The sequence below is a fragment of the Cyphomyrmex costatus genome, unplaced genomic scaffold, assembly GCF_001594065.2.
Source record: "Cyphomyrmex costatus isolate MS0001 unplaced genomic scaffold, Ccosl1.0 scaffold611, whole genome shotgun sequence".
Taxonomy (NCBI): domain Eukaryota; kingdom Metazoa; phylum Arthropoda; class Insecta; order Hymenoptera; family Formicidae; genus Cyphomyrmex; species Cyphomyrmex costatus.
In genome coordinates this window covers 109,704-134,845 of record NW_017280169.1, presented here as the reverse complement: position 1 = coordinate 134,845, position 25,142 = coordinate 109,704, and the positions used below count along the sequence as shown (strand labels likewise).

Genomic DNA, 25,142 nt, shown 5'->3' with positions numbered 1-25,142 from the left:
CATTGCACTTCGACACTGTATTGTCTAAATTTTTCTCTCTCTATATATATATATATATGTACATACGTTATAAAACTGTATCTATTAGATGCAATAGTGAATTAAAATAGCTCTCTGATCACGTGATTTAGACAGCCAATCAAGCCATACCCTTCAATGACGCATCTCTGTTTTCTAGGTCTCTAGCACATAGATGTTCGATATCATTTTCTAAATGAAAAATATGCAGAAAATATATTAGAACTAAAGTATTGTCCCAGCGACGAACAAATAGCAGATGTGTTTACCAAACCACTCGGTAATATTAAATTTGAGAAGTTTAAAAATCTAATTTTAAGCAAATAAAGTTTGTTACTTATTCTATGTAAACGTTCTTTATAATTAAATTAAAATTTGAATATAGATATTTTCTTTTAAGTTTAAGAGTTAAGACAAGTCTATTGTTTAAGAGTCATATAAATATCTATATGCGTTGAATTTTAAGGAATAGTTATATCACTCTAAAGATTTAATTATTTAGACTAAAGAAACATGTTCAAATAGTCAACGATTAAGAGAGGGTGTTGGAGAAAGAATAATCGTTGAGGTAGTTCTTAGATGGCGCTAGATTTTAAAATAAGAATCCAATCTGCGAATTTACTGTGAACATGTCTTTATGATAGTGATGTTTATTTTTTCCTGAATTGTGTGCTGTTTTTTTTGTCTCTCGCCAGCTTCACTTCTTCGGACGTTTGTTTGCCTTCCTTTGAGACAGCTCGCTCTGATTGAATGTAATAGTTTAGTTGAAATAATTCGTAATAAACTTTATTGTAAAACTAAAACCGAGGCTAATTCTTAACAGTAGTCGAAAAGACAGATTTCCTTACCTGAATAGTCATCAACTTTAACGTTAAATATCTCGGTTCGTAGTGCAAAGCGACACTTTTTTCTGTCAGATTCTTTCGTTTCATGCAAAAACCCATCGATTGAGTATATTTTTATTAAAATTGAAGAGGAGCGGGGTATTCTTTACCTTTACCAAATTAATCGATGTCCACAATCAGTCTTAGGCGATTTATCCATGCTGCGTTCGGAAATATCACTCGAGTACCCCCGTGTATCGTCTTATCCTTGGTATTCATTCAATGTCAAACAAGGATAAGACGATACACGGGGGTACTCGAGTGATATTTCCGAACGCAGCACAAAATATTTTCAATCACTCACCTAAGTATCCTCGATGCATATATGCACAGGTTTCGTAGAGAAATGGAGAGATGAGTCCAATGAAGTCCAATGACCGTACACAACCACGTTCTGGCTAGTTCTGCCACGTTCTTCATGTCTCATCGCGGTTTAACGTTACCAGTAGGTGGCGTAGGTTTGTATCATGGCGGCGCCACTTGATTGGGCGCATTCAGCAGAAAAGAGCGCTACTAGAGCGCTCGCTGTTATTGGTATATTCTTCCAGAGCTAAAATTCTGATTGGATGATCTAGAAGAATGCACCAATAACAGCGAGCGCTCTAGTAGAGCTCTTTTCTGCTGAATGCGCCCAATTGAAAAATTCAGGCTTTCTGAAGCTATGTTCCGTTATTCACTGCAAGTACTGAAAATTTATAGTTCGCGTTACGTATACTATAGCTTTTCACTACTTGCAGTGAAAACGCAGCCTGAGAGCAGCCATAGATTCTTGCGAACAGGCGGTTGCCATTTTTATCGCGTGACTGTTCAAAAATTCGAATAGATAGACCGTTATAGCGAAACTTAAGAATATTCTAGACAAATCTCAACGATGCCTAAGATTTGTCAACGTCATCGTAAAGGCTTTGGATCGCTACGATTAAGAGGGCAAGACCGAGAAGCAATTTCGGAATACAACACAGCAAGATGCAAAATCAATATATATATTAATCTAAATTTTAATATCAAATATTAAATAATTTTGCGTTCTAGGTCTAACTACCTTAATAACTTTTATAATTTAAATTTTAACACATATAGATATTTGATCTTTGACAATTTGTCTAATGCTGTCCTATCCATCCGTTTCATGAAGCAATATACTTAAATAATTTAGGTTCCAAACATGCCAAACGAAATATCAGCAAACAGAGAGTGCAAATATCGAAGAAGAAAATAAAATTATAACGTTATGAAATCATTGTCTTGAAATTATAACGTTATGTAAACATTGTCTTCAAATTTCGAAGATATCTTATAAAACTACCAGAAAAAATATTGACATCTACTTTTTGATTTATTATGACATCTTTGAGATTTTGTTTTAATTTGTCTCCAACGTTTTATCTAGGATCATTTTTCAAGTATTATATTATATTTTGACGATATCGTTCAAATATAGTATTGTAATATGTAACAAATACAAAAAAATTAAGAATCATTTAATAAATCAATAATTATGTCAATAATTTAACATCCATCAATTTTGAGAATAATTATATAATTATAATAATTTAATATCCATTAGTTCAAAATTTTATATAATTTATTATAACTACATAAAATTTTCAACTAATAGATGTTAAATTGTCATCACACAATTTATGTACGTATGTTATTCAGATTAAAATTGAATCATAATTTTATAAATTTAAATTTAATTATGGCCAAATTAAATTAATAATTAACTGATATAAGACGGTTTTAGTTCTAAAAAATTCGCCAAAATAAATTATATCAAAAATCGATCAACAGAATACAAGTTGTAAAAATTTTTTTTATTGAACAATATCAAAATAATTCCAATTTACATAAACTTTTTAAATTATACAACATCAATACCTTTTGCACATTCCCATTTACTTGTATTTATCAAAAATATATTATTATCATATATGTGCTAATTAATATAAAATAATATTAATTTTTATACAGATTAATATTCTTGTATGTACAAATTTGACGTACATTTGACATACACAAAATCGCAAACGCTATGACTAAAAAATAACATAACTCAAAAATAACTAATATATATTCTATATCATATTGTAATTATATTCCCAGCGATTGCTCATTCGTATCAAGTAAAGGAATGTACACATTTTCTGGATTGTACGGAATATTAATTTTATTGCCGGGCAAATAGCATAGGTATAGCTTTAACACGAAACTCATACGGTAAAGAATCTTGACCGAAATGATAGAAGTCCATACGATTAACGATAATCTCCAAACGAGCCATTTCCTTCATCAGAGCCTCCAGTTCAGCTCAAATAAATATAAGGAATACAGTATTGCATGCGATGTAATTAAACATTATTCATCTACCAAATACAAATCGGGAAAACTCTTTAGTGTGTATGTTACACATAAAAATAATTCCGCAGGCACTGGAAGCATAGAAGATCTCGCTGTGGATTGAATTGAATCTGCAGCACATGATTGGCATGGAACTTTCCAAACTGGATTTAAGTGTTCCTTCTAATATATATATAATCTGAAGAGAAAGAGAGAGATGTATATATGAGAGATGGATATATTACTGAAAAAAACGGGCGCGTCAAGTATATATGTTGCTGGAGATATTGCTCATTTTCGATTGTCTCTATGATTTTCTATTTGTTATCGAGGTAAAAATACTTTTTCAATTTTTCTGCGCCTTTTATTAGGCTATCTATTACATTTCGTTTTCTCATTCTGGGGGGAATCACAATAAAGGTTAAAAAAAAAAATCGATTTTTTTTATTGCTTAAATCGTTAGCTTAACAATCCAAGAATACGCTGCCAAATTTTCAAAGCGAAATTCGCATTCGTTTAGATTTTATGAGCATAGAACCGAGCGTTTATCGGATACAGGCTACAGACTCGAGCGCACAGCAGGTAGGGCCGCTTCAGTAGTCACTCTTTGTACTTACGTAGCCCCCCTTGTAGGGAACCCTACCTTTGTATCTTTCTTTTCCAATAACGGTATAGAAGGTACTAGAAGCATCAACACAACGGATTATTTCGGTTATATTCTATCTCTTAAAAAAACCTTTTTTAAAAAAAAGAAAAAAACATACGCCATGTGCATAAAAAAGATATTGAACTTCTTGATCCAAAACAGATATGAGATAAATATAATTGACCAAGTGTATTCTTCATTACGCCAGTCACATATAAGACACACCGAAAGTGACTATAATTGTCAACTGTATTATAGTGAATCTGTTGTTTAATTAGTAATCCACTTTATCACTCAATTGTGTACACTCTAAAACATGTAAACGCATTGTAGTATTTTTTATTTGAAAGTACAGGTATTAAACTTCAACGTCCTTGAAGTCTGCTGTTGTAAACTGTTTATTGCGCCTTACACATTTATTTAAAAAAAAAATACCATCTCCGCTCCAGAAGGTCGCAAAAAATTAATTTTTTTTTTAAATACGTGAAAAAATGTCAGGAATAAAGTACAACTCTTGACGAGGAAAATAAGCCCTCAATCGTTACTCTACGATCATCCTCTGAGAAGATCTAGCCAATTTATGAGAGCATCTTTTTCTCTAAAAATCGATTTATCTCGAAAAATAATCGATATTTTTAAATTTTTAAAAAAAGCACTTTTTCAGCTTGTCATAAGCTATATTTGCAAGAAGTAACAACTTTATAAAGGAAACAGTTAACGAGATCTAGAGAACTCGATTTTTGACGGTTTTTTCGATATAACTCGAAAAGTACGCCACCTATCGATAATTATTATAGAAACAAATTGATAGATTTTTTTGATATCTACAACTTTCTGATTTAACTTTCTTCCATCCGAGCAACAGTTTTCGAGTTACAATTTACATCACAATGTTATACGTATAATATATTATATCCAGGGAATGGAAGTAACTCGTTACTTGTAACGAAGTTACAGTTACAAGTTACTTTTTTGGTAACTTTACTGGTAACTGCGTTACTTTCTTTTTTTGGTAACTGTAACGGTAACGAGTTACATTTTTTGGGTAACGGTAACGAAATTTACAGTTACTTTTGTCGTTACTTTGCACACGATTGAACACGGTTCGATTGGATACATGCTATTTATAGCGCTTATCAATAAGACTTGAAAGCCCTTAGACATTCGGCCGTTATGATTCAGTAATTATTTTACACTTCTATCTTCTATGTAATACATAGGACATACAAATATTTCAGTTTGCTGCATATTTTACAGGTTTTAGAATTACAAAATTGTGTTTAAAAAAAATTAAAAAATAAATTAAATAATAGTAAAATGAGAAGGGCTATGAACCCAAAAGCGAAACAGTTTAAAAGACGATGACAATAAGTGTCGAAACGTCGTTTGTTTTTATCTTGTTTTATCTATGTATTGTTCTAATATATATTTATACATTTAATTACATTGTCATCGTCGTTCTTATCGGAAATAAACTGTTTCATTTTTGGCTCGTAACCCTTCTCATTTTACTTTTATTTAATTTATTATTTGAGCCATTCTACATTGTTTTTTTTTTTTTTAAATAAAACTATATATTTGTCGCAGTATTACATATAAAAAAAAAAAAATGCAAAAGTACATTTTTAAATTGATTTTAAAAAAGTAACGGAAAAGTAACGAAAAGTTATTTTTCAAGTAACGGTAACTGTAACGAGTTACTTTTAAAAAGCGATAACTGTAACTGTAACTAGTTACATTTTTTACTCGGTAACGAGTAACTGTAACTAGTTATTTTTAAAAAGTAACTTTCCATTCCCTGATTATATCTGTATACATATGTCCGTTATTTTAATTTATAATACAAATACTATGTTGAAATAATGTTTTCACTGCATACTGTTTACAATTAATGCGACCCGGGCACGCCAAGTTTTTTCTTCACTATAATACAGTTGACAATTATAGTCACTTTCGGTCTGTTTTATATGTGACTGGCGTAATGAAGAATACACTAGGTCAATTATATTTATCTCATATCTGTTTTGGATCAAGAAGTTCAATATCTTTCTTATGCACTTGGCGTATGCTTTTTTCTTTTTTAAAAAAAGGTTTTTTTAAGAGATAGAATATAACCGAAATAATCCGTTGTGTTGATGCTTCTAGTACCTTCTATACCGTTATTGGAAAAGAAAGATATGTAAGATATCAACTAAAGATCTACGTGTCGGGCTGTGTGGCTCCGCGGCAAGGCGGTGGCTTTGTGTTACGAACTCAACGAGGTCCTCGGTTCGAGTCCCGACATCGCGTCGAGCGTCCGACATTTTTTCTCGGCCCAGCGTTTACAGATACAAAGGTGGGGTTTCCTACAAGGGGGACTACGTAAGTACAAAGAGCGACTACCTGAAGCGGCCCTACCTGCTGTGCGCTCGAGTCTGTAGCCTGTACCCGATAAACGCTCGGTTCAATGCTCATAAAATCTAAACGAATGCGAATTTCGCTTTGAATTTTTGGCAGCGTATTCTTGGATTGTTAAGCTAGCGATTTATGCAAAAAAAATCGATTCTTTTTTTTAACCTCTAATGTGATTCTCCCCAGAATGAGAAAACGAAATGTAATAGATAGCCTAATAAAAGGCGCAGAAAAATTGAAAAAATATTTTTACCTTGATAACAAATAGAAAATCATAGAGACAATCGAAAATGAGCAATATCTCCAGCAACATACTTGACGCGCCCGTTTTGTTCAGTAATATATCCATATATACATCTCTCTCTTTCTCTTCAGATTATATATATACATATATATAAACTTCAGATTATATATATATATATACAAAATCTATTTTATATACATATATATATATAATCTGAAGTTTATCACATTCCCTTTTGAAAACCTCTTTTCAATATTCAATTTTATGATGTTTTTAGAATTATAGGCAAAAAAGGGCTATATGTCTAACGAACTTATTTTATGACTCATCTTTAACGGACTCTTGCATAAGTCATCGTCACTTTCTCCAGTTTTTCCCTACCCCATTTACGTACATTTTTGGTATTTTAAAATCATACGTTATTAGTTGGAGCTCTGATAGCAGACTCCACCTCTTTAGTCAATAAAAAGATCCTTCCAGCTCAGTTTGATTTAGTCTAATTTCGTAAGCTGTACTCTCGTCATCAACCTTTGATCGCTAGTCTGTATGTTTGCTTGTAACACCGTTGAATAAAGGTTGGTCAAAAGACAATCGTTGAATTATTACAGTCTTTTCTCATTATTACAAGTTGCGGCGTTCTGCGCTCGTAACAACGCACGCACGCTCGTACATATATATATGTATATATACAGGGTGGCTGAGAATAACCGCATAATATTTCATGGGTGTGTAGAACAGACTATACTGAGTCGAAAAGTCCTGTACCATTTTGCGATTGCAGTAATAGTTAACGAGATATTAATTTATAAAGATATTTAAATTCGCCCAGCCCACCGTCAAATGCAAGCGCGCGGCTGGATAGGACCGCCCAGCGAAACGCGCCGGGCGCGTTCGCCGTCGCTAGCCGTTGTTTATAACAAGCGTTGTTTATAACAAGCGGCAATAGTCGTCGCTAGACATGAGTCGCGTGCCTAGCGACGGCGAACGCAAACGCGCGCGGCGCGCTTTGCAGGGCGGTCCTATCCAGCCGCGCGCTTGCATTTGACAATGGGCCGGGCGAATTTAAATATTTTTATAAATTAATATCTCGTTAACTATTACTGCAATCGCAAAATGGTACAGGACTTTTCGACTCAGTATAGTCTGTTCTACCCACTCATAAAATATTATGCGGTTATTCTCAGCCACCCTGTATATAAAGTTATTAAATATTTACAAAAGATCTATCCTTTGTCCTCTTTCACTCTCTCTCTCTCTCTTGAAGAGTATATAATATAGATATATCACATTATTTCTTTTTTTCCCGTCTGCTTATAAGAATTTGTATTATATAAACAGTTTGCTATCTCATCTTAAGCTTTATACGTCTTATACATATACCTTAAAACTTTATACATGCTTAGAGTAGCCTTTTTTGTAGAATATAAAATACACAGGCGAGGAAAAAGGCAAATGCCAATGCGAGCAGCGCTTTATCAGTGACTTCTCGTCTACCATATTTCCCTAATAGTTTTCCTGATTGTACTATAGCTTGTTGCTGATGCTCCAATTCGTCCTTAGTATTGCCGACCTTGTCTGAAGACGTTACTGGAACAATAACACAAAAAAATTTGTTAAAAATATAATTTATAGTTATCTCTATTATCTGTTTATCCTCTAGCGTTAAAATTCAGCGCAATGCAATCTATTTTAATAATAATAATCAATTAAAAAATGTTTATGTTCCGAGAGATTTCATAGATTACATTCTTTACAGGATGCTATTATGTACAATCAGTTATTCTTACTTAACAATGATGACAAATGAAAATGACTTTAAGAGAGATTAATGTGAATAACATATACATAAAATATTTATAAAACCCCACCGTTTATATCCTCTTTTTATTCTTAAAGAGTACATATAATGTTAATCCATAGAATAACATCCCAGATAACAAAATGCTCGCATAGTGATATCATAGTGCGTGCACGTCATAAAAAAATAAAAAAATATTAAGCAATAAAAAATATTAAGCAATATTAGGAAATAACTTATCAAGTGGAATTATAACAGAAAAGATAAAGATATGTATGTACGTAGGTTAAAAATGTGTTAACCTGTACTTCATCGAGCATACAAGTGTTATGAATAAAACTAAAACATGTGCGTTTTGGAAAATACGATTAACAATCGAGGATGTTTAGCTTTGTTAATTTTATTTGTAGATATTGTAATTGCAAGAAAAGAATCGAGCGTGCTTGGGTCTACTCGGAACAGACCTCGAGAAACAGAACAAACAATGCTAATGTGAACGTTGAATTAATTGATTTCTCTGATTTTCTTGATTAATTGATTTTTCTTTTCTTGCATCGTTTTGAATAACCTTTCCATCAATGAATGAAAAATTGAACATTTAGGATATTATTTTACATATATTACTTAATTATTTATAAAGAGAATGTTTAATTTTTCATTCATCGATAAAAGCATCCGAAACGATGCACACTCTTTCGTCTATTACATATATTATATATACAGGGTCATCGAAAAGTATCGGACCCCCCTAATATCTTCAGTTAGAATGCATTTTGGAGAAAAATGTTCAATAGCAAAGTTGTATGGTTTCAAGCGAAGAATAAGATGATGACCTTGACTTTGATCTTGACCATGTCCTTTAAGGTCATTTCAAGGTCAACCTTATTTTTTTAAATGGAACCCCCTACATTTTATTACATACTTTTATAGCTTATCTCGAGAACTTTCCAAAACACTATAATAAAACATTTTTTCATTAAGTATTTTTTGAGTTATAAAGGTTTGAAGTTAACAATTTGTTAAGTGGCGTGTGATTCCGGCCAGTTAAGGCAAGAGTGGCGTGTGATTCCGGCCAGTTAAGGCAAGAGTGGCGTGTGATTCCGGCCAGTTACCTTCGGGCAGTTTTCCGCCATAACCTACTAGCATAACCGCTTGAAGCCGTACAACTTTGCTATTGAACAATTTTTTTTCCAAAATGCATTCTTACTGAAAATATTAGGGGGATCCGACACTTTTTGATTAATGTATTTTCTTTAAACCAATTAATTGGTCTCATTATTCCGCGCATAAAAGTATTAAGGTTATGATTATTGAAAACTAAATAATATTTTACAAGGTATTTTACATTTCGTGTCAAAAGATTGTTGACTTCAAACCTTTATAACTCAAAAAGTACTTAATGAAAAAATGTTTTATTATAGTGTTTTGGAAAGCTCTTGAGATAAGCTATAAAAATATGTAATAAAATGTAGGGGGTTCCATTCAAAAAAATAAGATTGACCTTGAAATGACCTTAAAGGACATGGTCAAGATCAAAGTCAAGGTCATCATCTTATTCTTCGCTTGAAACCATACAACTTTGCTATTGAACATTTTTCTCCAAAATGCATTCTAACTGAAGATATTAGGGGGGTCCGATACTTTTCGATGACCCTGTATATGTATATATATATAGATATGATGATATATTTTTCAATTTAACAAAAGGATGGATAAATTAAATAAACATTAAAAAAATGTAATTTTGAAATTAAAACACTTAGCAATACTTATTTATCATTTTCTACACTCTACGAACTTGACAGTCACGGATAGAATCACGACAGGAATAACAAAAATAATAACGGAATATAAATTTTAGTAGGTGTACATGGACGTAAAGAATAAAATACTCCTGCTATTATATCTTTATCGTTAAACCAAGAATATATAGCGCGCTGAAAGAGGAGGCGGAGCAACGACTCGTTACCGCATGCGCAGAACACTAACAGAGACTGGCCATCAGGGGGCCACTTTTGATTGGTCCGCCATTTCCTAGCGATTCCCGCTCGTATTGAAATTTCAATTACTGCATTTACTTGGAATGTAAATAGTATGTAATGATAAATATTATAGAAATATTAAAACCGTGCTTTTTACATCAATATATATAATATACGTTAAATAAAAAAAAACATGTCAAGTTTTATCGTCAGTTATATACATCTTTATCTTTAAATAACTTTGTTATAATAGCTGTTTTTGACACTTATGATTTAATTTTTGACTTTGTTATTAAATTTTAAACATTGACTCCTATATTGTCTTCGTTCTTTTTGTTTATACGTTAAATAATTTCTATATTTGATATTCTCTCTTTCTTAATTCTATTAAATCTTTTTCAAATAAAATTAAAGTAAGGTTAGGAAATCAGTGACAAAAGTACAAACACTTAACATTTGTAAAATTTATTTAAAAAAGGTGTGTACCAACGATTTACTGTCATATCTTCTATTAATATTAGGATTTTTCTTACTTAATGTTCTTAATTTGAATACGACAAACTTTCTAATAATTTTAGGAAACAATTGATAATTTAAAACATGTTTAGCCGTAACCTGACTAAAGACAGATATTAAATAATTTTTCTAGAATTGTGCAGTGCAACCACTCATTTTTATTGTTATTATTTTATACTGAGCAAAAACCACGAACATAACCTTGAATCAACTCAAATCAACTTGAATAAACGATCACATACGAACGCACATATTCGTGTGAGTGAAATGGCCTATATTTCTCTCTCACTTGTAGGATTTCGCTAGGAAATGCCGGACTCGCCTGATGGCCAGTCTCTGTTAGAGGGTCTCTAGGTCAAAAAAACGTCCACGGTTATTCATACAATGCGCAGTGGCATTGCACATTATATGAAAGTTTGCACATGCGCGCATCGGTTATAACCAAGAAGTTGTTGTTCTTAACCTTTGTTTTCCCCTCATCCGAGGGACACACTTAAAAAAAAAATCTTCTTAAACCATCTTAAACAGAATGTAAGTTGTAAAAAGAAATTATACTGCACATTAAATGCACATGTCAAACAAGGTTTGTTTGACATGCGCAGGCACGAATTGAAAACGACTATCAGAGCGACAGAGAGGACTAATGAAGCGCAAGAGTGGGGGAAGTTATCCGCCGTCCCTTTTTGGCCTACCCCCACTACCGATATTTGACCGAGTTTACTCTCCTGGTTCTAGTCTTCTTGGTTAAACCGTTAAAGCTTGCTCTTGGCCTTGCACCAGGAAGTAAGATATAAGGAGACTCCACTCCGTAAAATAAAAGTGGACCCATTTTAGGTTTCGAGTTCAGCTTCCGATTCTGATGAGTGCGAGTAAGAGAAATGATCATTTCTCTTACTCGCACTCATTATGCGCAGCACTACTAAATTCACGAGCGCTGCGAGTGTCGAGAATCGGAAACGGAACTCGAAACCTAAAATGGGTTCATGTCTTGTAGACTGGCGAGACCGAGTGGAGTCTCCTTATATCTTCCTTCATGGTTTATTGTAAAATCTCTCTACATCCAGGAAGTAAGATATAAGGAGACTCCACTCCGTAAAATAAAAGTGGACCCATTTTAGGTTTCGAGTTCAGCTTCCGATTCTGATGAGTGCGAGCAAGAGAAATGATCATTTCTCTTACTCGCACTCATTATGCGCAGCACTACTAAATTCACGAGCGCTGCGAGTGTCGAGAATCGGAAACGGAACTCGAAACCTAAAACGGGTTCATGTCTTGTAGACTGGCGAGACCGAGTGGAGTCTCCTTATATCTTCCTTCATGCCTTGCACGCAGATATAGACTTCGAAACTTCGAAATATTGTATCTATAATTCGATTTCGACGCATAGGTATTTCTCTTGTGAATAAAAAGAAGAGTTTCGAGAATTCGATTGATTCCGTCTAATTCTATAATGTGTTCTTTCTTTCCTGTTTGTTGCTGTTTGTCCCTTGTTCACTCTTGCCTTTTTGATCAAACAGCAAGAAACGGTAAACAAAGAGCACATTGTAGAATTACCATAACGGTTATACACAAACGAATGAAACAAATACAACAGTAACTGTATGCTGTTATAAAAAAAAATGACGTGTTTCTTTGTCTGAACATAGATATGACGAAAACTGAGAACAAAATGGACGAATACGACAAAAAGTTTGTAAAGTTGCAAAAGTACATTCCACTCCTGGAAGTAATTATCGTGAGGCTGCTCAATATACATGCTAAGGACAAATACAATTCAAGTGAAGTTCAACTAAAGAAAGTGCTACATCTGCACGGAATTCTGTCGAACAGCAAGCAAAAGTACGTTGAACAAAAATTCATATTATAATGGATTACTTTACATATAAGGGTGCAGTCACATGTAGTCAGAAATAGCGGAACGGAACAACGGAAAAGGCAAATGGAAGGGGAGCCCATGGCACATAGAAAAACGTAAAGGTTGATTTATACTGGCCGTAATCTGTTAACATATGCCGTAATCTGTAAAAATTGACCAATCACAGTCGAATGAGAGGGGAATTATCAATTATAATTGGTCAATTTTTACAGATTACGGCATAAGTTAACAGTTTACGGCCAGTATAAATCAACCTTAAGGCCGTAAAACGTAATCAGTAAGGAAATCGTAACATTGGATTCGCTACCGGCCTTACGGTATCTACTGTGATTGGCCTGCAATTCGCTTACTGATTACGTTTTACGGCCTTACGTTTTTCTATGTGCCATGGGCTTAACTCAGTATCTGAGAATGGATTGAAATGGATTAAAATGGATTCAAATTTTCAGAAATATGGATTCATGAATATTAAAATGAATCCTTTTCAATCCGAATACGTTTTTATTCATTTATAGGAATTGCATGGAGCATATCTGTATACTTTTCAATCATAATAATATTAGCTTTTTCAGTGCGTTTGTGACCATAGTGAATACTGTTCAATTCATAATTTTGAATAGGAAACGCTGTTTTTCAATCCAATTGTATCCAATTGCATCTAATTGAATCCAAAAAAAAGTTTTCGCTGTTTAAAATACGTATGAATTCGAATAGACAAAATCCAATCCATTTTAATCCATTCTCGGATACTGAACCAATCAGAGCAATTCCGTTACGTTATTTTGTAACTGGGTTTCACATAATGAGAAAAATATTGACGGAACGGAACGAACGAAATAACTTCAATGAGCTTATCACAGCAGTCCGTCAGCATGGTAAAGTATTTATTGTAGTATATATGTAAAATATTGGAGATATTTTAACAATTAATACACATGTATATATATATATATATATATATGTGTGTTATTAGGAACAATTAAAATGTAGTTATTGTGTAGTTATTGTTATATATATATATATATTTATACATAAATATAATAATAATATTAATTTATTTGTAATTTGGCATTCTTTCAAGCACCAACCACAATAACTACATTTTAATTGTTCCTAATAACAAATATATATACATATATGTATTAATTGTTAAAATATCTCCAATATTTTGCATATATACTACAATAAATACTTTACCATGCTGACGGACTGCTGTGATAAGTTCATTGAGGTCATTTCGTTCGTTCCGTTCCGTCAATATTTTTCTCATCATGTGAAACCCAGTTACGAAATAACGTAACGGAATTGCTCTGACTGGTTAACCCCTTCTATTTGCCTTTTCCGTTGTTGTTACTTTCCGCTGCATGGGTTTGCACCCGTACTGACTCCATGTGACTGCACCCTAAGAAACGTAATCAACTGACCTTCTCCGATTTTAATTAACTTTTATATGGATATGTTAAAATATAGACAATAATGAGAGATACGTGTTTTTTTATACATGCTAAATTTATACATTGTGGGAGTAAAAATCTTAAAAAAAATTTGTTTCCTTTTTGCTTTTAGAGTGAATATTGTTGAAACTGTGCGAGATAAAAACAAATATTTTAAATAGAAGTTTGACTTTAAAAATACTTTATAATAATTATAAAAAATTTGTTTAAACAAAATAACTTTAAAAAAAATTTATAATACAATAAAAACAAATTTTTTATCATTATTATATAATATTTCTCTTGAAGCCATTTGAGTTTTATTAAAATTTTTAAGTTTTATTTTTTTTCTTTCTTTTGTAATTTCGACAATATTTACTCTAAAAAAAAAATTAATTTTTTAAGGGAAATTTTCCTCCTTTTAACGTATACGATTCAACACATATAAAAAAAACGTATCTTTTATTTTTGTCTACGTTTTAACATATCAAAAATTAATTAAAATTGGAAGAAGTCGGTTGGTTTTATTCTCTTTTAAATTATATACCCGATCGTATGAATTCATTGATAAAAAATGTGTGATACATTAAAAATATATTGTTACAACTATTTGATTATTAATTACAATATTATTGACGAAATAGATTGAAGATTGAGACGCTGCAGAAATACGAGGATATTTTACAAAAACTGCACAATAAAGTAGAAACTGCAGTACTATGAAGTAGATATGCTGACAAATGTATTATTTCATTACTCATGAAAATTGATTCCTGTTAAAATGTTGTCTACTGAATAAATTTGTGAAACTACAGAATGTCTTAAACATTTTTAAACAATATTTTGCTAGAAATGTTTGTATTATGTATACTTATTAATAAAATTAATTCTTCTAATAATAATAATGGTTTGAAAAAATTTTTTGCTATACCGTTTGTCAATTCTATCTCTGATAAATTTAAACCTATTGCCAACATTTTTACTTGCAAACTGGCGTATACAATACCTAATACACTAAAAAACTTCATAAAAAGAGGCAAGGATAAATTAGAATACACACACAACCAAAATGTGGTACATAAAATTTCCTGTGACAACTGTGATGCAAGTTATGTTGGCCAGACCAAGAGACAATTGAAAACAAGAATACATGAACATTCTTCGGATATTAATAAAACTTCTAAATCTCCATCCGTAATATCTAATCATAGAATAGAAAAAAATCATGATTTTAATTGGAGTAAAGTTGAAATTTTAGATATGGAACCGTCTTATAAGAAAAGATTGATATCCGAAATGGTTCATATAAAGAAACAAACACATGGCATAAATAAACAAAATGATACCGAGTCATTGCCAGATTGTTATACTAACATGATACATTCTCTTTCCACCTCTTAATTTTTCCCTTCCTCTGTCCTTTCCTGAGGTCTCTGCCTACTCATTTCTTATTTTTATTTCAAGTAGTATAGTCGATTTTTATAACTGTAAATTAGACTATTTTATTTATTTATTTAATTTCAATAATGGATCTAAACATACTGGATTTTTATACTGGACTATACATTTTTTATTACATTTCTGTTAAGGTAATATATACAATTTACTTCTTCATAATTAAGTTTTTAAATTTATATACTTTTTTGTTAATAGATTTATATAACTCATGCGAAACTAATCACAAAGGAAGATCCATATTCAATTATACACATTTAATTTTATATTTGCGACTCGTTAATTATTCAATTATACACATTTAATTTTATATTTGTGACTCGTTAATTTATTATAATTATACACATGTAATTTATTATTGTTGATTCGTTAATTCTATTATACACAATTAATTTTAAATTTAACATTGAAAATGACCCGATCGGTGTCGAAACGTATGTGCGAATTCTTACTTGCGAATTTTACTCTGTTTGTTTAATGTATTGCGATTTTGAGTTAATTACATTTATATATCTTATTTAAAAAATTATTGACTCTTTTCTCTTATTTTTAATCAATTTGTTTTATACTTGTTGAGCCTTCTATTAATTTATTTTATGTGTACTTATGTCTTGGGTTTTTAGAAAAGTGAACATTAGAGCACTTTGCTCACCCGTATTTTATTCTTGCTGTTTTGTCTTGTTTTGTATTGTTATTTATATTCTACTTTTTTGTGTATGTGTTACTATTTATTTGTATTGCTCGAAACAGTTATAATAGGTCGTTTGTTTTAAAATGTTTTTGAACAAATTCAACTTTATTTTTGTCAAAAAAGATTGAGAAGATGTTTGTCAAAGACTAAAATCACATGAATAAATTAAAAACAAATATGACAGGTAATGTGAGTCAACCGCTGGTTACAATTTGCGAATAATTTAATAGTACATTGTGTAACAAGTATGTTTTAGCTATAAACATACTATCCCCCCCTGTTGCACAATGTACTATTACAAAGCTAATCAACCTTTATTTCGATGACATTTATAAATTTGTTTCTCGTACGTTTCGACTCTTGTTTTGAGTAATCTTCAGCGAATCATTGGAATAAAATATAAGGTTTTACATCTTCTAAAGTTTTACTCCTACAATTGTAGACGCAACGATCGTGAGACGAGCCTCATACTCAGTTAGTTAGTATGCTAATGGTGATGAAAAACTCAAGCTAAAAAATTGTTGAATTCTTAATTAAACTGAATATAATAATAATTTGATTTAGATATTTGACTCCACCACTATTGGCGATGCAAAGATCTCTCTGCGCGCTCCTAGTGGCGGCCGGTAGAAGCTTCGCTAGTCAGACACCTTATACGTGCTTATATAATGGAAAATAATAAAGTAAAATCAAAAAGAAATACTACATAATGTTTTTATTAACAAAAAAAAAATAATTTTTTTTTTTAAGTGATGAAAACTGATCCCCTTCTATTTATAATTATGGCATTGTGCCACAAAACATTATGTAGTATTTCTTTTTGATTTTACTTTATTATTTTCCATTATAGCACGTATAAAGGTACTTTTTCATGCGCAGCACGCTGCAGCAGCAATTCGTTACTATTGGTTAAGAATTTTATGTAAGCTAGATGACGCACTTCCGGCGCAAAATACATTTTGCCGCAGTTCGTTGAAGTTGAACCGAACGAACAGCAAGCAGCAAGCGGCAAAATCGAGACAATATTATTTATTGCAATAAATATTAGGAAAATTAACGAAGAATGGCTTCGGATAAGGTACGAATGTTTGTAAATTAGATTATTTTATACTTTACACTTTACTTTTTCAAATTTGTGGTAAAGTATAAAATGATCTAATTTACAAACATGTATCCGTACCTTATCCGAAGCCATTTTTCGTTTATTTTCCTAATATTTATTGCAATAAATAATATTTTCATAATGAAACGACGGACATATTGTACGCTTTCTCGATTTTGCCGCTTGCTGCTTGCTGTTCATTCGGTTCAACTTCAACGAACTGCGGCAAAATATATTTTGCGCCGGAAGTGCGTCATCTAGCTTACATAAAATTCTTAACCAATAGTAACGAATTGCTACTGCAGCGTGCTGCGCATGAAAAAGCATCTTAAGGTGTCTGACTAGCGAAGCTTCTACCGGCCGCCACTAGGAGCGCGCAGAGAGATCTTTGCATCGCCAATTGCGTCCTAACAAATATCACAAACATCATAATCGTCAATTAATAAAATAGTCAATAAAGTATAATATAAAATGAGAGCACATAAAACGAAACTCTGATGTCTGAGATCGGTTACTTATTAAATTCGAAATACAAAATAATGTCGGTCAAACTTAAAACTAGTGTAGTTGTTTTGACATGTATTATATCTGTTATACCAATGTATATTTGTGTGTATATCTATAATGTCGTCATTAACATATATTGTATGCGCGCGCTACATTTTATTAAGGCTGCGGTCGAGTTGCCACTACGAATGCTTTGAAGCGTTTGATTGACCAATCATGCCTACAGACCAGAGCGACGCAGCGGTGAAGCGGCGAGCGATAGCCAATGAGAGCCATGATTTTGCGTAAAAGCACGGCTCTCATTGGCTATCGCTCGCCGCTTCACCGCTACGCCGCTCTGGTCTGTAGGCTCCTTAAGGATGTTGATGATTTAACTTAGCCATGTCTTGTTGTAAATTTAACCTATTCGACTGTCGATTAATCTGAATCATCTCCGATATCAAGCGTTTATTGTAAAATCTCTCTACATCCAAGGCATAATGCCTAGTTCACTGGATGCGATGGGCGATGAACGACGAGCGATAACCAATAAAAGCTTTGCTTTAGCTCACACAACGATGTAAAGAAGAGTTCTTATTGGTTATCGCTCATCGCGCATCGCTCATCGCGCCTAGTGTGAACTAGGCATTACGGCCTTACGTTTTTCTATGTGTTTCTGGCTTTAATTCGACCAAATTCGTTATTAACTTAACCTTAACGTCGAAATCATTTTTGTCATATCTGAAGGTTGTGACGAGCCTGTTACAAACGTTTCAATTTTCTGTTTGTGGAATGGTATGAAATTTATTTTCTTGATTTGTATGATCGTGCATAGAGCATGTGCTTTGGAGTTTCTGTCAAATAATTGACGCTAAAATAATTCACGTAAGTATTGTTTGCTATGCGAACAAATATCGTCCTCAGTAAATTTATTCGTTAAATAATATCGTTTTTCAGGGGGAATAACGTGAACTGTATCAATACATTTATTGTCAGAGCTTCGTGAACAGTTTATAGTACTTTCTTTATAAAGACTAACAACAATTACTCAAGTAGTATTGCAAGTTGATAAAGTTCTAATAATGAATATGACAAAAAAGATAAATGTTAACTTTTCATCCCTAGTGGGTCTTAAAGCAGAACTGTTGAGAAAGCAAGCTGAAGTAAACGAAGCCAAGTTGAAAACTGAGTCTATTAATGCATCACCATTGTTAAACAAGAAAAAAAACAAGAAGATTGTTGCAGATAATGTAGAAGAAAATACCAAGAGATCATTGGATTCGGAAGATATTGTTGCTCACAAAAAGTCAAAATTAATGTTGGAAGCCAAAGCGAGATTGTACCAAAAATTGAAGAAATCCAAAAATAATAATGATAAATTTCTTGTTGATTTTGAGAATAAATTAGATGAGCCTGACGAAACATTCATAGATGAAACAATTGATAAGGAATATCCCACAGAGCCAGAGGAAAATTGGGTAGAGTATCAGGATTGTTTTGGCCGCACGAGGAAATGTTTACGGGAGGATTTACCGCACATGCAAAAGAAGGATGAATTGATAAAGCATGAAATAATGAAGAAACATATCGATGAAAACGAAGAAAAAGAAGACAAAGAACAATATCCTATTCAAGAGAAAGAACCCGAGATAGAAATCATGAGAAGAAAATGGGAGGAGCAAACGCGAAAGCTTACGGACAAGGTGGACATACATTATCAAGATGTATTATTTGACGAAGCACGAACGCATGGTGTTGGTTACTATATGTTTTCACAAGATGAAGACAAGAGAGTGAAGCAGCAAGAGAACCTAGCAAACTTAAGAAAGGAAACAGAGAAGAAGCAGAAGGAAATGAAAGAAGTCAAGGAATTGAAGGAGAGGTTGGAACAGAATAGACTGAAGGCAGCGAAAATTAGGCAACGTATCAGAGCAGGCTTGTCAGCAGAGCTTACAGAAGAGGAATTGGCCCAAGAAGACAAGTCAACTAATTCAACTGATAATATTAACCCTGATAAAGATGAATCTACTGAGAAAGATAAAGAAAACTCTAAGGAAAAAGTTAACCCTGCATCTGCAAGTATCAATGAATCTACCCAAGAAAATAAGACTAATGATGAAGATAAGATAAGAGCTTTTGGAGAACTTTTAGACAAGAAGAATTATTGGCACGTGATGTCGCAGGAAGAATGGACGGATAAATGTAGATCGCAAAGAATTAGTGAATTTGGGCCAGTTTATGATAACTTTAAAAGTGACAGATTTCACAACAGTTCTCAGAATAGCAATGAACAGTTAACTCGTGAAGAAAACGAAGAACTGGATAACACAGAGATTTGTAATTCCCAAGAATCTATTGAAGAATCTAATAGCAATTTACAAAATCGTGGAAGTAGCAATGATTCTGTCGATAACGAGACAATCCCAATTATAAAAGATATTGATAGCAATGGTCCGAAGGATAAAAACGATTCACCAGAATATAATGCAGTTGATAACTCTCCTGAATCTTCTGAAAATACAATAGAACCAACATTAATCCCTACTGTGACTTTATCCAACTTGTCTCAGAACCAAGCGACAATATCATATCCATTATCTCATCTATCCAATAATTATTCACGAAATGTGTGTGGATACTCTGAGATAAATACGTCTGAACGACAAACTATGGATATCCCTCTTCCGGGTGAAAATAACATTTTACCTTCAGCTTCCAGTGGTGTAACTTACACAAACAAACAAGAATCATTATCACGAGATATAAATGAAGATAACATTATGGCAGGTCTCAAATATTTAAGAAAAAAATTCGAAGCGGGTCATAGTAAATGGACATAATAAAGTATTGTTTATTAATATTATATTAAATGCAATTTTACTGTGTACATAGATAGTAATTTAATTTTATATAAAAACAAATGTATGTAAATATTCAGTTGGTTGCATTTATCTGTCCCAAACAGTCCTGCATAATGAATTAAACAAAGCATCTTACATTAATCTTTATGTCTTCGGTTCAACCTTTTGGTACGACTAGACTGCATCTTCTCATGTACTTCCATCACCTGTATCATGCATCATCAATATCCATGGCACTAGCGTTACTACCTAGAAGTAATATCTTTCGTAATACCTTCCAAATTAAAAAATTTTTTTAAATTTGATTTGGTATATTTAGAAATGTTGTACTGATTATATATAGAAGATTGAAATAAAATACCAATATTTAAACATGATAAGGAAAAATAAAATTTAAAAAAAGAATAAAGTGTTACTAGAAAAATTCTGTCTCGATGTAGAAAATTGACAATTAGGACATCCTAAGCTATTATGATTTCTTGCATAATTCTGCAGGCAATAAACATGTGCAATAGCATCACATTTGTTACATTTGTCACCCTGCAACATGATAAAATATATCATTGCTGTAATATAAGATACACACATTTAATATTTACAAAAACATTACATAAAATAGTTCCTGCTTGCATAAAGTACAAATGTGAAGATTTCCTTCATAAGTGTCTTTAAAATATTGCAATAATTCCGCTATGCTTCTCACTCCCATGTAATATTTGCCATCCTGAAAGATATATATTTTTATATCTTCTTTTAAGAGATACATTATCGGAAGTATATAATGTAAACATTTAGTACCTTGCAACATAACCATTGTCTGTTAACCATTTCAAGTAGAAATTGTTCAGCATCAGTTTTGCTCAGTTTTAGATTTATCGATGGACATAAGTTAAGGCAAAATGTACTTGATACCCAGCCACTGTTCGAAGTAACAATTTCAGAATACACATTTCGCAAGAGAGCTAACTCTGCTTGTGAAAATTCGGAATTGAAGCTGAAACATAAACGTAACTGCAAAGGTTGTATGAAAGTAATACGTTAGCTGACAATATTTAATTAGGTATTACCTAGCAGTTTTGTCTTGCACTGTGTTGGCGAAAATCCAATATAACTCTCCAGTAACTTCGCAATTTATACTTTTTATAGTCATGCATAACGGTCGTAGCTTTGTGTTTATTTCACTTAATATTTGTGCCGTATTATTATGTTCTGAAATTTGACAATAATCCGAAATTCGATTTGTTTTTTTTCATTGTATATTCACCGTATAGAAAAAAATGAATTACTTTGTCAACTTATCATCATACATACTAAATAACCTTATAACTAATTCTTTTCCACGAGCCTCATGCAAAGCACCTTCGTGCATAATAGCTTGCAAAACAGTTTTGTGTTCGTTGCTGTAAGGCATTTTTCGATCAACTCAATTTTTCTTTCAACTTTCGATGAAACAGTGACACAAGAACTCAACAAAACAAACGAAAACGAAAGGCAATTACAAAAATACAAGGGGCGCGTTCAGCGGACCAACAGTTGAATGAGTGCTCTCTGTTATTGGTGTATTCTCCTAGACCTAAAATTCTGATTGGATGATCTAAAAGAATACACAAATAACAGCGAGCGCTCACTCAACTGTCGAGTCCACTGAACGCGCCCGATGGAGCGATGAATTCCCTAAGGCCGGTATTCATATGCCTGGTTTATGCTCTTAATCCTAAAATTCAGCCAATAGAGCTCAAACTTCGGTTAGAACTGGCAACTTTATTGGTTGAATTTTAGGTTCTTGGGTATAAACCAGGCATAAACCAGGCATTAAGCTTCAGGTCTTAATCCCAATATCCTAAAATTCAACCAATAAAGCTGCCAGTTCTAACCGAAATTTGAACTTTATTGGCTGAAATTTAGGATTAAGTCCTTAAGACCGAAGCATAAACTAGAGTCCCTATAATAAGGTGTCTGGCCAATCTTTCTAGTTTGCTAAAACATGGCGTCGTAGATATAGGTGTAGTCAACTGATGTGATACTATAAATATATCGTAAACAGTATATAATCATTATAAATAAATAAAATAACTAATTTTTTAATACATATTGATAAAAGATCACAGCCTGTGTAAAAAGTAAGTGAGATATATATATATATATATAATAGAAAACAAATTATACAAGCATGCTGATATGAGGCATCTTATTGGTTCTTGAGGCTATTTGAGGCATCTTATTGGTTCCGCCATATTTTAGTAACACCAATAGAATTAGTAATGACTTGGCCAGACTCCTTATTATAGGGACTCTAGCATAAACCAGGCAAATAGTCAATTCTTATATTCAAGATCGTCTAAGGCCGGTATTCATAGTCAGTTCTTATTTGAAGACTGTCTTAAGTAATGTCTTCAGACGCGAATGCAGCCATTTGATTGGTTCGTGACATCTTAAGACTGAACTTAAGACGGCCTTGAATATAAGAACTGACTATGGGTCTACGCACAATAGGAGAAATATTAGAAACAGATATTAAATATAAGAATTTTAACCTGTCAGAAAGCGCACATTCCACAGTACACAGTTCTGATAGGTTAAAATTCTCATATTTAATATCTGTTCCTAATATTTCTCCTATTGTGCGCAGACCCTATGAATACCGACCTAAGTACAGTCCATGAAGGAAGATATAAGGAGACTCCACTCGGTCTCGCCAGTCTACAAGACATGAACCCATTTTAGGTTTCGAGTTCCGTTTCCGATTCTCGACACTCGCAGCGCTCGTGAATTTAGTAGTGCTGCGCATAATGAGTGCGAGTAAGAGAAATGATCATTTCTCTTACTCGCACTCATCAGAATCGGAAGCTGAACTCGAAACCTAAAATGGGTCCACTTTTATTTTACGGAGTGGAGTCTCCTTATATCTTACTTCCTGGTACAGTCTTAAAGCCTTGTGTCCACGATACTAGAAATAGGTCCGAGATCTCGAATAAAGGAAAAATTGACCAATTACATTGGTCATGTGACCAAATTGTTCAAATGTGATTTGTTAATTCTTTTTTCATCCGAGATCTCGGATTTCTAGCATTGTGGACACAAGGCTTAAGATGTCACGAACCAATCAAAGGGCTGCATTCGCGTCTTAAGACATTACTTAAGACAGTCTTCAAATACGAACTGACTATGAATACCGGCTTTAAGTCAGTATCGTAAAATTACTAAGAAAAGTCATAAAAATGGCATCGTTTGCAGACGAAATATGAAATCCACCAATCGTCTATTAGTCAGCCATTTTTAATACCAATGAATGAATGTCATGATTGGCTGACAGTCAGCTGATCAGGGCGCGGAACATCGGTTGCGCTTCTCTGATATCTAGGACTCTACTGCCACGGGGTGTGCGAGACGCCGCAGTTGGCAACAATTGGCGACCCTGGCGATGACACGCGTGACGTCAGTCTGTCAGTCGACCATCTCGCATCAAGTTTATGGCGCGTTGTCACTGTCATTTCGCTGTCATCTGCCCTCTCCCACACACACCTATTCCCGATTCCTGTCATCCGTCATTCCCTTGCGGAGCGGATTTCACGATCGCATGCGTATAGCGCGTCACCGCAGCGGCGCGCCGCGAGTGTGTGCCGCTGATATTACCCATCCCACGGTTCGCTCGCGGCCGTCTTGGTGGCGTATATCAGCAGGAGCGTGGAGAGGTGCGATTATATAGGGCGCATAAAACGGCGACGACGCGATGCGTCGTATAGAAATTCACGCACGCCGCGACTGCTGCGTTGACTGAACGCGGTGACGCCGCGAGGGCAAGGCGAAGCGGAGCGCGAGGCGTGGCGAGGTGAGGCGAGGTGAGGTGAGGAACGAGAGAAGCGACCCACGACCCTGAGACCAATACGAGGACGCCCGCGGTTGGCGGTGGTGTGATGCCACACATAAGCGGTGCCGGGAAACGCGCAGCAACGATATAGCAATTTAACAGAAGCTGGCGCCCATCAGCCGGATGGGCTCCCGCGAACGAGAGAGCGATCGGCAGAGGTGAGCGAAGTGCTTGAGAAGCGCACCGCGCGGACATTGGCGACCCCGCGAGGAGATCGCGGTGACTCGCGGCCGGGCTGCTATCGCGGGCGATCTGAAAGGTCGCGGGTTCACGATTGCCCTCCCCGGCCGTCCGGAGAACGATGACAATTCGGCGGTGCGTTTGACGCGGGCGACGACGACGCGGCGGTGGCGACGACGGCGGCGACGACGACGACGGCGGTGGTGGTGGTGGTGGTGGCCCCGGCGGTAATTCTACCTCCCGCAGTGCGCCGGAGGACGACGACGACGACGACGAGTCGCGCGATTCATCCGACGGCCGTCCCCGATCGCCGATCGGTCGTTGCGCTACACGCTCTTTCTACGGACCGGACTTTAAAGCGCCACTAATTA

General features: G+C 34.1%; 3 protein-coding genes across 3 annotated transcripts; 2 read left to right on the top strand and 1 right to left on the bottom strand.

The window, feature by feature from the left end:
• The first annotated feature begins 1,275 nt into the window (after positions 1 to 1,275).
• Positions 1,276 to 14,851, top strand: LOC108779769 (uncharacterized). Its single transcript, XM_018547271.1, has 3 exons — positions 1,276 to 1,360; positions 12,466 to 12,658; positions 14,773 to 14,851. The coding sequence occupies exons 1-3, from the start codon at positions 1,276 to 1,278 to the stop codon at positions 14,849 to 14,851; spliced, it is 357 nt and encodes a 118-aa protein (XP_018402773.1).
• A 4,087-nt stretch (positions 14,852 to 18,938) lies between these two features.
• Positions 18,939 to 20,702, top strand: LOC108779775 (coiled-coil domain-containing protein 174). The gene has a single exon (XM_018547277.1). The coding sequence runs from the start codon at positions 18,945 to 18,947 to the stop codon at positions 20,700 to 20,702; it is 1,758 nt and encodes a 585-aa protein (XP_018402779.1). The 5' UTR covers positions 18,939 to 18,944.
• A 53-nt stretch (positions 20,703 to 20,755) lies between these two features.
• Positions 20,756 to 22,222, bottom strand: Nse1 (SMC5-SMC6 complex component Non-SMC element 1). The gene is made up of 6 exons (XM_018547286.1): positions 22,035 to 22,222; positions 21,791 to 21,932; positions 21,522 to 21,717; positions 21,334 to 21,447; positions 21,140 to 21,263; positions 20,756 to 20,972 (listed from the first exon to the last, which is right to left on the bottom strand). Exons 1-6 carry the CDS (start codon positions 22,132 to 22,134, stop codon positions 20,935 to 20,937), a joined length of 714 nt encoding a protein of 237 aa, XP_018402788.1. The 5' UTR covers positions 22,135 to 22,222; the 3' UTR covers positions 20,756 to 20,934.
• Positions 22,223 to 25,142: the final 2,920 nt, after the last annotated feature.